Source organism: Dicentrarchus labrax, unplaced genomic scaffold (assembly GCF_905237075.1).
Source record: "Dicentrarchus labrax unplaced genomic scaffold, dlabrax2021, whole genome shotgun sequence".
Classification (NCBI taxonomy): Eukaryota; Metazoa; Chordata; class Actinopteri; family Moronidae; genus Dicentrarchus; species Dicentrarchus labrax.
In genome coordinates, this window is record NW_026136708.1 from 14,387,543 (window position 1) to 14,402,232 (window position 14,690).

Sequence of the window (14,690 nt, forward strand, 5' to 3'; positions counted from 1 at the left end):
TCGGAGGCATTATCAGAAGCAACTACTGTTTACTGTAGAGCTATTAAAGATGGTCATAAAACTAGTGGGTGGTGCTCCAATACTGTTGTTGAAATCAGATCATTCTGACATAGTTGATATTGATTAAGCCCAAAAGAAAAACATTAACACAATGATGTTGATGACACATGGTTTAAGTGGGGATTTAAAATGTCCTAGCAAATTGTTTAATAAGTAAAGCCTACAAATGTGTAGAAATATGTGCTGGCAGGGAGGCCACATTACTCTCAACATTACTCTGTAATTACAACATGGTATTGGTGCACCACTTATAATAATAAGTGCTTATATTAAAGTAAGTGAAATATACATACTGATTGCTGTGGGGATTGAAAAAGGGAGACAGGGAGAAAGATATCAGATTGAATTTACCAATTTATGTGGTTCTGAGACAATATATCTCCAAAATGTCAAAAGGTAGTCATATTTTAAGAGTTTATAAATCTTTCATTGGGTACTGAGTTTCAAGGTTTTGTTATTAGTTTGTTTATAAAACTAGAATGATTGGGAGGTAAAACAAAGTAAGTAAAGAAACAAACCAATTTCACAGTAACAGTTCTTAGTGATTTTTTTCTAATGATACATTTTTAATTAGCCAATACTTAACAAGACCAAAATTAAATTTCACAAGAATATCCAAAAAAACAAGATTTGTTTCTCCTTTAACTTATTACTACTACTACAACTAGAAAATTGTACTATGTGACTAGGCAATAGTAAAGAACTTTACTGTTTTTCTCAGGGTCCTGGATCATCTGATTGGCTGCATTGACAGTGTCCTCCAGCTCGCTGTAGTTCCTCTGTAGGCCATGGAGTTGCAGGTTCAAGTCCCCAAGTCGCTCCAGGACGTCTATGGCTGTGGTGTTAGCATCGGCTGCTACAGTCTTTGTGGCTGCAAGCTTAGCTGCTGTGTCTGATAAAGAATGTAAAAAACCGACACACAAAAGATACAAGTTACATACCTAAATCAGTGGTATACCATCATTATGTTTGGACAAATAGATGGGTTTTGTGGTGTTTTGTGCTAATGTTCTGCAAATGATATACATTGTACACCGATCAGCCATAACATTATGTGCACTGACAGGTGAAGTGAATAACAGTCGTTATCATGGCTCCTGTCAGTGGGTGGGATATATTAGGCAGCAAGTGAACATTCTGTCCTCAAAGTTGATGTGTTAAAAGCAGGAAAAATGGGCAGCGTGAGGATTTGAGTGACTTTGACAAGGGCCACATTGTGATAGCTAGACGACTGGGTCAGAGCATCTCCAAACTGCAGCTCTTGTGGTGTGTTCCCGCTCTGCAGTGGTCAGTACCTATCAAAAGTGGTTGAAGGAAGGAAAAGCGGTGAACTGGAGACAGGGTCATGGGTGGCCAAGGCTCACTGATACACATGGCACATACAGACGAGCTACTGTAGCTCAAACTGCTGAAACAGTTAATGCTGGTTCCGATAGAAAGGTGTCAGAACACACAGTGCAGAGCAGTTTGTTGACCACCAGGGTGCCCAGGTGGTCATAATGTTATGGCTGATTGGTGTATATTGTCCAGGGAAAATTATGAATATGGTGGAACTTAACTTAAAATAAATATTTATGGTGGAATTGATCAGTGTGACACCAGTTTGCACGAGACACCTTTAACATATTCAGACAAGTATTTGGAAGCAGGAAGTAGCATTAATGCTGTAGTATAGTCAGATGTTAATTGTAAACCATTTTGAACTGTCTATCCTTCACACACATAGGATCTAAGCTGTGTCATTGGTCAATGCTACACAACTTTAAATATTTCCCCAGTGTAGAGCAGAGGTGTTACTCACAATCGGAAATATTTAGAGCAAATTGATGAACAAAATGCATACTTAGGTTTCCTTTCCTCAAAGTCACAGTTTGATAGAAGAAGAGATGGTAGTATGTAGATCAGTACAGTATGATATTTGTATGGAGGAGTGGGATATACTGTATCTTCAGTTATGGTCTGTTGTACATCTAATCTATGCACACTAGACAATTTTGAAGGATGTTCTATCATTTTCCTAACATGATAAATAACAATCATGCTGACTACTGAAACGCTGTAGATAGATGACACTTCAGCTCAGTAAAACCTCATCTTTATTGGATACTGAGCACTGCGTCTTTGCTAACTTCAAATCACAGAATTTATTCAGAATCCTGCAGATTTCTGGTCCTGAATACCAAACCTTGTTTGATGCAGATCATTTAGTCTCCTCAACATGTTACGGTATTGTGTTATTTAGATTAGAATTAAAATGGAGATTAGATTATTAGATTAGATTACCTACACAACACATGTTGTGTTAACCTCTAGGTAATCTATTTACAATATGTAGTAGCTATAGTTAATTTTCTAATCCAAATGCAACCATGTGTATGATGTATCACTGTGGTTCTACAACCTCAGTATCACTGCAGTTCATTTCTGTGTGTGTGTCTGTGAGTACTGACATGTGTCAAGTTGAGTCTACCAGAGCAACTGACCTCTATCGGCACGGTGATATTGATCCACTCTCTCTTTATCTCTCTCCCACGCACGCTCACACACTCATACACACTCATACACACTGTGTGTTTGTGCAGTCATACCATTGGGGATAGCGTTGAGCGTTGCCATGGTTCCATTGACAGCCTTCAGCAGGTCTTTGGTTTTGTCTCTCGCTGCTTTAACTCTGCCCTTCAGCTGGGCCACACTATCTGCATTCTCTACACACACACACACACACACACACACACACACACACACACACACATACACGTACACACACACACATACACAATGATGATGATTGATTTGAAGTCAAGGCTGTGTACTAATAACCACACTGCCCTCACCTCCCTAATGGTGACGAGTGACTGGCAGTAAGTCATACAGAGACTGATGAAGAATGACAAAGTGCTTGTTTATACTGTATATATCTTATATCATACTCATTACTGTAATCAATTTACAGACCACAGCTCATTGTACAACAATTAGCAGACTATATATACATCCTGAATACTGTCTGTTGCATACAATACATAGTACGTTCTGTACACATTGTAGACATTGTGCATGCACATTCTCACCTTTGACATCACTTTGAAGTTGTTTTGCTTCATTTAGCAGTGTGTGACTCTTCTGAAGTGCACCTTGAGCAGCTTCCTTTACTGGGACCTCGGGACCTAAAGCCTTCACACACACACACACACACACACACACACACACACACACACACACACACACAAAGCAAAATCAGTGTCTTAACATGCCATCAGACTTTAATGCTTCCAGAGTAATTTAGATCCCTCACATGAATTAAAAAACATGTTTGGTGACACATAAAAAGGTGCAGTAATCTGCATACTACCTTTATGTAAGATCAAAGCTCCACTACTTTGCATTGCTAAATGATATTCTAAGAAAGGCATTCAAACTGAACTCCTCCTCACATTAATTCTCTACCATCATCCCCTTATTTCATTGTTTCTTTGCCTCCTTTCACTGTCTTTTTAGCTCTTTCTTCTTCTGCCCTTTACCTCTTTCTTGCCAAAGGAAAAGAAAAGAGAAAGAAAGAAGACAGAGGTGAAAACATGCAAACGAGGGTGTTGAGTTGAAAAGAAAAGGGTAAAAATGTTGGCAGAAAAAATGGCAAACAAATGAATTGGCACACAGGACAAAAAATGGAAAGGAAAGAGAGGAAAAGAAACCACTATGGAATAAAGGGTATGAGAAAATCAAAGACGAGGTAACCAAGAAAAAAGCAAACAAATGAAGAGTGAACTAAAAAGGAAAAAAGTATGAAACAAGGACAGGGGAAAAAAAGAGGAAAAAGAAAAAAATAAGAAATTAAGAAATAAAAGAAGGAAAAGGGAGGAAAAGGGAGATTTCAGGTATGTGTGGTCATGATAATGAAAGGGGGGGGAGGAAGAGGGACAGAGAAGTGCTTTGATCTCTCAGCCATAACTAATGGAGAGCGCAAGCTTACATTACTGTTACTGCATGCAAGACACACACAAACACACACACACACACACACACACACACACACACACACACACACACACACACACACACACACACACACACACACACACACACACACACACCTCTTGTGCTGAGAGTACACTTTCATGGTCTGGATAGCTAGAACACTTGTAATTGATATTTACAGTATATATGCAGTACCTGAGTGTGAGGTGGATTACATACAGAATAAATATACAGGCACAGTTCAGCTTTTGTTTGAGCCTATTTGCTGTTTATAATCGTGTAATAGAGAAAATATTAGAGAACAGGAAGAAGAAGACTAATCGGGCACGATGTTTTTCTCATAATGAATTATACAAAATAAAAAAAGGGATACCTCATTAAACCCCGAAGGAAACAAATATTCTGAATAGTAAGAGACTGCAGTTTTGAATTTGGTCAATAGATATGTGCATGTGTTTCGGTGTGCGTAGGTATACGTGTCCACTTACCAGTGCCAGTGCCTCACTTGCCCTCTGTTTGGCTGCCTTTGCCTCTTTCTCTGCTGCATCGACATTTGCTTTAATGTTGCTATAGGCCTTGAAGGCAGCTGTTGCATTAAAGGAGAGATTTTTAGCTTCGGCCAAAATACTGTGAGGAGAGAGAGGACAAAAAAAAAAAAAGAGAAACAAATGTTGATTTGTTATAACCCTTTTGATATGTTACACACACATTTTTATCAAGTAATGAAAACCAAAATGCCATGACACAACATTTACAAACATGACCTCATATATGTTATTTAACTCAGGGATTGTTAAGTCGGTTTGTACTTTGCTTTTTAGGGAGGCAATAACAACTGTTTTCATTGTTTAATCGGGGTTCCCACTCTTTTCTCTTACGTTTTTCTTGATAATACAAGACTACAAAAGCAGGGCTCAGAGGGACACTCTATGTTAGCTCACTTTCCAATTCCGCATAGACCTTTTTCACAGCAGCCATTTTGACATGAAATAGTAGGGTAAACACAGGGTAACTGAAGCTTAATTGGTAACACCTGTGTTTACCCTACTGTTTTATGTCAAAACGGCTGTTGTGAAAAAGGTCTATTGACTGCAGCTTTCCTCTAACCGTGACATTAATTTGGCCACAGCACAGGTTTAAATACAATTCCATTTCCAGGATATTTGGCCATTTTAATTTCCATGACTGGAAAATTAGTCTCTACATTTCCAGAACATGTAGGAATCCTTTTAATTATTTTACATATAATAAATATTTTGTTTCAATCTTTCAGTCTATAAATTATGAAAAATCCCTCCCCAAAAAACAACAACAAACATAATCAATTAAGCAGACTGATATGAAAGAGATAAAAAAAAATCTCATCTTAATTATCATAGATTAATTGCTTGTAAATCCACTAGATTACTCATCTACTAGTTTCAGGCCAATCTATACCCTATAAACAACGACCAATGTGTGCTAACGTGTTTATATTTACCCATCCAAAATGGCAGCAGATTCATTCAACTGATTGGCGTGTTCCTCTGCATCGTGCACATGATTAGCCAGGCTGCCGTCACTTAAACCATTGGTAAGGCGATTGACTTTATCATCCAGCCGGTCATGAAGGGGACCCAGCTCTTTTCCCATCTCCTCCAAGTCCTACAGATAGAAAACAGAGGCTCTGCTCACTTTGCTTGGTGATGTGCAGTTGAGATTGAAAGAAAAAGACTCACCCGTTCAAATTGCTTTCTGTGTTATTTGAATTGAAGAAAGAACAGATCAAAGAGACAAAGTCAAAATGGAGAGAGATATTCTTCCACTCCTACAAACTCTTTTCTGATGCCAAAATACACAAAGTTGACTTCAGGAAGAATATTTAAGAGGTTAGTCACTGGGTTACTACAGGTTTGGATGAGGTTGACTTTAGTACCTCTAACTCCTTGTTAATGTTGTCAGAAAGCTGGTTTGCTTCGTCAAGTAGACGTTCTCCTTCTCCGAGGACCTCCTGCGCTTCCTGTTTCACTCCACTCACTGCAGTGCGCTTCCTCTGCAAAAAACAAACCACAATCAACAGCTGCACGATTCCGATTCGCCGATGTATGAACATTAGTGCTGCAACTAACGATTATTTTCATTGCCAATTTATCTACCGATTATTTTTTTGACTAACCGCGTCATCGAAAATCCAAACACTTAAAATGACCTAAACAATTAATCACTCAAGAAAATCGCTGCTGATCGACTAACCAATGACTCGATTCAACTTTAATCAACATACAACCACAGTGAGCAATGCCACATTTCTGGGATGACTGTATAGGTCACATAAAAGATTTAGTAGACTGTTTTGCAGCTGAAATTATAAGCTGTGTGGTCATACCATGTTTTCCAAGTCAATAAATATATTGAGGCCTCAAAAGTAGCTTCTCTTTGTGCAGCATCATTTGATGTAGTTTTTAATCCATAACACATAGATAGTTAAATGCACACCAGTACTATAGAAGAGTTTGTGTTAGAGTATGTGAAGATATTACAGTACTTTTGGTCTGTTTGCTTAAATTATAAATCCAAATTTAAACTTTGCTTCACATAATGACAGAGCAATCATTCAGGGAAATTATTATTTTCTAAGCAGACTTGTTCTAAAAGCCTTTTTAGGGTAAAAAGGATTTCCAGTTAAAATAATAACTGAAAACAATAAAATCAGTTTAGAACATTAGAGACACACAATTAGTGACTTAACTAAATAACATGTGAACTCAGTGTAACCCCAGTGTGTTGCATATGTATTCCACTTTGTTCCCTGCATAAAGCTTTTCTTTATAGAGGAAAAGACTGCAGGGTCAGGGAGAGACAGAGATAGACATAAAGACAGAAGGAAAGAGAGTGTTCGTGTGTGTGTGTGTGTGTGTGTGTGTGTGTGTGTGATCACTGCAGAATGCTTCCTCGAGGACATGTATAATGATCTTTCCGATAAATGCTTCTTGTTTTGCTCTGTTAAGAATCGTTGCTGCCTGTGAGCTTTCCTTGATGATGAATTATATGCAAAAAGGCTTTAAAGGAAAATAACAATCAGTACTGTCTGAGATGAATAGATGGTTAGATGCTCCACACTTAAGTGTTTTAGGAATTTTTCAAACCCAAAAGTTTAAATATGGTTATGAGTAAAATGGGCTCAATATCCCCATATCATTTCAAAATTAATTGTACAGTATATAAGTCAGACAACATAAATTAACTAGATAAATATAACAAGTATAGAGTATAGACAGTTATCATTTGGTGCCACCTTGTCCATCACAGCAAACACAGGCTGGAACATGCTTGCCCGTCAGTACATAAGTACGAACACGGTTATCAGAGGAAATTGTTGAATGTTCAGGGCCGCTACTTCAGGTCTTCTGTGAGCCTTTGTGATATATAGTTACCCATAATACATAATCTCTGCATTATACCTGCACAGAGCGAGATTGGAGAGTGACAAAGACATCATAACCTACATGTTTATGCTAACTTGGACATGAGGCTGATGAAATACTATATGTGAGCGATGTAGCAGCAGCTGTTTAAGCAAAATAAACAGACCATGACAACTTAAATATATAGTGTGTTAGATATATGTTGCAAAAAGTAGAGTATATCACATGTGAGTATAGCAGCTAGGGCTGTGTATTGGCAATAGTTTATAATAATAATAATAATAACAATAATAATAATGTTACAAATAATAATAATTATTATTAATATAATAATGTAAATCTTATTTTAGGTATATATATATGTATAGAACACACCACCATATGCATAAAATCTGATGTGTAGCAGCAGAACTGGAGTTGTCTGCTTGAACTAGCTAGAGGGCTAAACTCAATTCCTTATTAGCAAAAATAAATAATGTTGACAAAGTCTTGTTTCTCTCTCACAAATCAGGAGCGGCCATGTGTAGATCAGAAAGATTCAATAGTGTTGAACAACTAAGACAGCTTAGTTTAAAAGGATGAGATAATTAGAATGATTGTAGCAAAATTAAATGGAATAATTTAAATAGTAAATCACTTTAATAGTTAATTACACTATACACGGTTGACAATACTGTGACCATGAGTATAGAAATGGTTTAGCATTCAAGCACGCTGCTTTCTGACTGTGTATGCGTATGCAAAACTTGTGTCTGGATGTGTGTCTAGCCATGTGTGGGTTTGTGTGTATCGTTACCTCCAGGGCTGTCAGGTTAGCTTGGTTTTGTTCAGCTAGTGAGCCAGTCTGCCTCATCTTTCCCTGGGCAGAGTGGAGTAAATCCTGGGCCTCCTGGAGCTTCCCCTCATGGTCTGAGAGCTTCTCTTTTATCTTGGGAAACAGATGGCAAAGCACTAAGTTAGTGTCATTAATTTAGGGACATCGAAGACAAAAGAGTAAAGATTAGAAGTTATAATTACCTCTGCTTTCAGGTCTTCTGTGGCCTGATGGGGGTCACCAAATAATCTCTTCACTTTCTGATACAACTCCTCTGCAAGGCTGGAAAATGAAGGAAGGGAGAGATTAGAATATTTGTATTTATCTTTTGGTAATTTAACACAGTGTTATTCATGGCTTACCAAAGTGGAGCAGTGGAATAAGTTATTATATGTGAATGCAACAATTCACAAAGGGAGAGGAGGGAAGAGGAGAGTTATTGTGATGCGTGACAGAGCCTCTGCTGGTGCAAAGACAATAATCACTCCATATGACTGAATGTCGAAATGCTGGAATGAAATTGCCGATTTTCTTCTATTGACCCCTCAGGCTGAGTTGGATTAAATTGTAGCAGTATAAAATTGTTCAAATATCTTCACACTAATGTGTGCGTGTTTGCATGTTACTGGGTTGGGGCAGGTGGAGCAACATGTGCTAATGTACACTGCAGCATGGCACGCTGTATCAACAGCAGCGGCAGATAAAACTGGCAGAGAACAAGACTAAAAAATAACTAAAATCTAACCACTCATGGGACTCAGTTCAGGAAATCAGTTTTTGTGGCTGATGAAGATATTCTATAGCATAAATTTTGCCTTAGCTCCAGTGTTTTCAGTTAAACAAATACCCAGAGCTCACAATGCAACTGCTGAGAGAGCACAGGTGCAAAATGAAAAAGGAAATTCAGTAATCAGGCTTTTCACATTTCATCAATTATTCACAGCTTTGCTATGCTGTTTTCAACCCAACTACTACCAGTCAGCCAACTCACCTGGAATGGTTATTATGTGAATATTTATGGCATTGATATTTGACATCAACAGGCTCTGACCATGTCACTACCCACAAGGGGTCACCTAGCTGAGCAAAGCTGCGAGTGGGGAATGACGATAATAATTTTCCCCTGAGGGAAAGATAGATTTCAGGAAGGTGGTGAGGCAGCAGGCATTCAGCAAAAATAAATAAGCAGAGTACTGATGGTGTAAAGGTCCACCAGTGCTTACGGGTGAGAACAGGTGGGGCTGTATACAATTTCTCTAACTTGCAGCGATTTGGAAGCTGTGTAGAGGTGAGAAAATGTCTCCCTTAAGTCCACTTTCTTAAATCGTCACAACTATTTTTATCACTTTGTGTGAGTGTGAATGAATGAATGGCTTCCAGGAAAAAGTATCTGAAAATTCTGATTTAAGACTCTCGCCCTTCACTATGGAGGCAGTCTTTTCACACTACCTTAAGCATGAACCAGCCCTGCCATTATAGAAATGGGTTGTTAGATATACGTTGAAGTGAAAAAAATGGCAATGAACGTAGCGCCAAAGATTTGCAAATCAGCCTTTGGTTCACTCCAAATTTTCTTATTACACTTTGCTTTGACATGAATTTTAAGAAAGCCTTCCCACTTCTGGAAGTATTTAAAACAGTTTAATAACCATATGTTTACCATAGCGTCCCTTAATGAGCCTTATTTTATTTTTACCTTCAGCATTAATTGAGACAACAAGGATCTAGTGTCCTCCAGTTGACATCACTCAGAGGACAATTTCATACAGTTTTTGGGGATATATGAGGTAATGATTGGGTTTGATGAAACTTTAATGAACCCTGCGGGGAATAGCACGAAGAAAACAGAATAAAACTAAGTAAAAATAACAGGCAGGGGTGTTTAACCATAACCCAACTGACTATTAAAACATTACAATATATAGCAAAATAGTATATGAATGAAAAGTCAAATTTGCAGCATGTAACCAAACTTTTTAGACTAATGAAATACTGAAAATACATAAAATATGAAACTTATATAACTGTGCCAGCTTTGTTCATTTTGCTGAAGCATCCCTTTAACATCTGTTGGTACTTGTGTTTTTCTCTGCTGCTCTGTTTGAAATCTCCCCTCAGGGTTCAGTCAAATAATCAACCGCAGCCTGACAGACAAGTCATTCAGTAGCAGTGGCAATTTCTCTTTGTCTCTCTTATTCTCATACTCTCTCCCACTACAACTCTCTGTCCATCTGTCAGTTGTTCTGCTCTCCCTCTGTGACTTTCCCCTCTCACCACAAGCTCTTTGTGTTTCTCCCTCTTGTTTCTACCCCTATGGCCATACAGTACTTTTAATTAACTCATCGACCTCGTCAACATTTGCTGCTGAAAGAGACAGAGAGAGAAAGGGAGATTGGAGGGATGAAGGGGGAAGATGACTAATTCCATCAAATGCCTTGAGAGGGAGAAAGAAAGTGAGAGCAACAAAGTGAGAAACACTTTGCTAAAACATCAGCAGAAATGCATGGCTTTAGGACATGTGGCGATCAGATGTCTGCTCAGTGGAAGGTAGTTACTCCTGATGTCTCCTGTGTCAACAAAATGAAAGAAATCATGAAATCTAAGAGAGGAAAAAATTTAAGGACGAGTGGTTTTGCATGATTTAGCCCTTTTACTGTACTATGCACAACATTTTGTGTTGTTGCTGCATTCCTTTCTACAACCCCAGACATCCACTGAGCTCCATTCATTTTTGCATAATATGAAAATCAATTAGACTCTAATTGACTCTTTTTAGTAAACATCAAGTCTGCTTTTTTTTTTGCCAAAGTTACATTATCAATAGGGGGTAACATTGTGCATACTTTTCAAATTAGCCACCACTTACACAACAGCACAGCTACTTCTTGCACTATATATTTTTCTCAGGATTTCTCCTACTAATCTCGAATTGGTTGCACGAAACATTCCCAAATATCTAAAAATGTGTGACATGCATTTCAAATGTAATGTGTTAAAAATTAGTTGACATACTGCTATTTTCAGGTTTGTTTCATTTTGCTAGTTTAAAATGCTGCACATTCATAATACAGTTAAATATTTTTTATAGTATGCAGGTAAGTTTTTTTTTAAAAGTTGTTTTACATATTGATACATTAAGGTGTCTATTATGCATATTCCACTTCTGTCTTCTCTTCTTTCACTCTCTCTCTCTCATTGTGCAAGTTCAGCAAAAGACTAAGTCTAGTGGGGAAACACCCCGCAGAAAAACAAGCTAGAACGTGGAAAAGTGGGATTGAATCCCAGCAGGGACAAGGGGAATCCAAGACACACAAGGTGAATGCATTAGCATATGGGTATGTGTGAAAACAAAACAAAACAAAAAAATCATAAAAAACAAAACAACAGGTAGGTGAAAAAAGCATGGTTCCATGCAACAACAGTGGGCGGAATGATGGTTCTGGTCAAATCAACCAACCAAATTTAAAAAGGAAACACAAGAACAAAGAAAAAAATACTCAACAACAACAAAACACACAAAAAAAACAACTTTAAAACCAAAAGAAGTGAACAGTAGATGCTCAGTTTTTTTCTATCTTGGAAGACTATCCTTAGCATAGTTTCACTTTGTTCATCAAGAAATGTACACCTTTAGTCTTCTCATCATGCATGTGTGAATGCTCGGAAATGTGTGTGCGCAATCAGACAAAGACCGGTCTGTTTGCTAAGTTTTCTCAAAATGTGTGTTTTTCTAGTGTGTGGGAGAAAGATACATGACCCGTGTGTTTGTGTGTGTTCATGTGTGTCCGTACTCCATCTCCTCCTCGGCGATGCTCTTCTTCCCTCCCAGCTGTCGTTTTCTCATCTCAGCTAGCATGGCCTGGATCTCCTCCTTCATCTCCTTCAGGCTTTTGTCTGGAGTTCCATCTCTCCGCGAGAGAGTCCGGTTCAACTCGGCAGCCTTCAGCTGGAGGTCTGGACACACAGACGCACAGAACGAGTGCTGTGAGGATACTACAGATGGACAGATTCAGTTCATGTTGTTGCACTTCATACAAGCACTGAAAGAAAACGTATATTCCAGTTTCTGTTCCAGCATATCTGGAAAATATCAGAAATACAGAAAAGTATAGGTATATATGCCTTCAAGTGTCTTTGTTATAATATAGCTTTTTTGGGTGCCCTGTTTGAATTAATATATTATATACATATATTGTTATACTATCAGTATATAGCATCAGTATCTTCCAGGACATTAAAAAGGTCTAAAAACAATGAGGCAAAGTTGTGGAGAGCTGCAGAGTTGGGTGTTAAGTGTGGGTTCGTCAATACATTTAATTGTATGTATTCAGCCCTGATGGATTTTCTGTCTGTGCGTTCTCCTGTCATGTCTCTTTAGCTTTATGGCTCAAACAGAAATAAAGACAAAATCACACCGTTTGATCTTCACTCATTTAAACGCAGACACACGCCGAGAGCCACACACACACACACACACACACACACACAAACCGTTTTAACACCATTCAAAGCCAGCGATTTTGGCAAACTTCATGTTTGCCCTGCTTTTATCAAATTAAAGGCAGTGAAATCTCAAACCAATCAATGATGAAACTGCACTAAAACACTCCAAGGCTCATTTGAATAATACTCAAACTGCTGGAACTTAATGAGCAGTGTGTGTGTGTGTGTCTGAGTGTGTTGTGTATTTCCATAACGTGCGTGTGTAAGCAGCAAGCTGTTTGTGTGTGTCTTATGTGTCTGCAGTGATGGTGTGTTCCTATCTTCTTTAAAATGTAAACGTGGTATGATTAAAGCAAGTTGAAACTTAAAAAGTGTGTGTGTGTGTTTGTAGGTGTGTGGGTGGGTGGGCCTGTGTGTGTGTGTGTGTGTGTGTGTGTGTGTGTTTGTGGCAATGCAGTATTTCCTCTTATTTGAAATGTAAACATGATGTGATTAAAGCCAAGACAGAACTAAAGCCATCATGCTAATGAACAGCTGTACCGCATGTGTATATGTGTGCGCATGCTGCATTTGTATGTGTGCATGAGTGTGAGTCTCTGTGAGGTTCTGCGTTTGTGTGTGTGTGTGTGTGTGTGTGTGTGTGTGTGTGTGTGTGTGTGTTCACAGCCATATAATTACATAGTGGGATTTAAAAGCCAATTAAACACTTAAAACGTGGATGGAATCATATTACGGTATCTAGTAAACACGGGCACACACACTGAGGAAAGTGTGTACAGTATTTTCTTGCCTCATTATGTGTGTGCGTGTGTCTGTGTATGGCTGTGTGTGCATAGTTATATGAATGTGTGCACATCTGCACCAGTGTTTGTGTATGTGGTGTGTTTGCGTGTGTGTTTCTGATAGCCACTAATTAAGTCTCTAATTGCTACTCTCAATCATCCACTGAGCCACGACACACTCTCTTTTTCCTCTTTCTCACACGCATGTGCACGCACACTCACACACAACAATAATCACACTGTGATTAGGCAGAAGGCCAGAGAGCTAGGAGCAACAACAAGGAGAGGACAGTTTCATCAGAGCTAGACAGAATGTGTAGGTTTTGCAACTTTCTTTTTTGTCCCCGATAAAGATTTCATAATGGTAATCAAAATTACAAATTATTTGAACTGCAGAATTTTGCATAGAGCATATTGGGTTGTTTTTTTAACATCAGTGCGGGTTAGGGAGAGGTACTTATACACAATAGCTACTTAATTTAACTACAACTTGACTAGAGTTGATCAGGGTTACATGATTTAAAGTTGGAAAATGACTTGCAGAATGCTCCACACTGTGAAAGGTGCACATAGAGGACAATACACTGTCACTATGATTACACTCATGTCACAAGAGTTTTTCTAAAACAGAATCTACTTTTATCAAAAAAAATTTCTTACATTTTTGCTGCAATTAGATATACTAAATACCAAACTGCAATAAAATGGTGGATAGAGAGATCTGAAACTTAGTAGAGATAACTGGAAGTAAGTGATAACCGTAAGAGTGATGAGAACCTAGATGAACAGTTGACAAAACAATCTCCTCTCAATGTTTTCTTACTGGCTTGTTTTAGAGATTTTTCTAGTATTCCATTGTCTTTATCACCATATCAAGTTTTCTCAGTTATCATGGAACTATTGATGTTCAAACTTCCCATTATTCGGAGCACTTTAAGCTCCTTTTTATCCATGTTAAGATCAACGACTCTTAACTTCTCAGCCAAGATAAATAAGTAGTCATAGAAATGCTCAGAACAATGGGAAGTTTTAACAGCCAGGTTCAAGACAACTGAGTGAACTTCTAGAAATGAAAGCTCCTGAACAAGTGAATAAGTGGATCTTGAGTGGAGATTGTTTTGTCAAAGGCTGTTTCCAAAGTTGGTGGTGAACAAGTTTAAAAATCTCAGGAACTATTTCACCAGTATGTTTTTAAATTAAAAAATAAATGTT

General features: G+C 38.2%; 1 protein-coding gene across 7 annotated transcripts in view; it reads right to left on the reverse strand.

The window, feature by feature from the left end:
• The window catches only part of lama2 (laminin, alpha 2), a 178,427-nt gene that overhangs the window by 29,735 nt on the left and 134,002 nt on the right, over positions 1–14,690 (reverse strand). For all 7 annotated transcript variants that reach the window (XM_051410101.1, XM_051410100.1, XM_051410099.1 and 4 more), the window contains 9 exons: positions 12,045–12,207; positions 8,457–8,535; positions 8,236–8,367; positions 5,951–6,067; positions 5,516–5,679; positions 4,524–4,662; positions 3,132–3,234; positions 2,649–2,765; positions 770–952 (listed from right to left, as the gene is read on the reverse strand). In XM_051410101.1, coding sequence (XP_051266061.1) covers positions 770–952; positions 2,649–2,765; positions 3,132–3,234; positions 4,524–4,662; positions 5,516–5,679; positions 5,951–6,067; positions 8,236–8,367; positions 8,457–8,535; positions 12,045–12,207 — 1,197 coding nt within the window. The remainder of the gene's footprint in view (positions 1–769; positions 953–2,648; positions 2,766–3,131; positions 3,235–4,523; positions 4,663–5,515; positions 5,680–5,950; positions 6,068–8,235; positions 8,368–8,456; positions 8,536–12,044; positions 12,208–14,690) is intronic.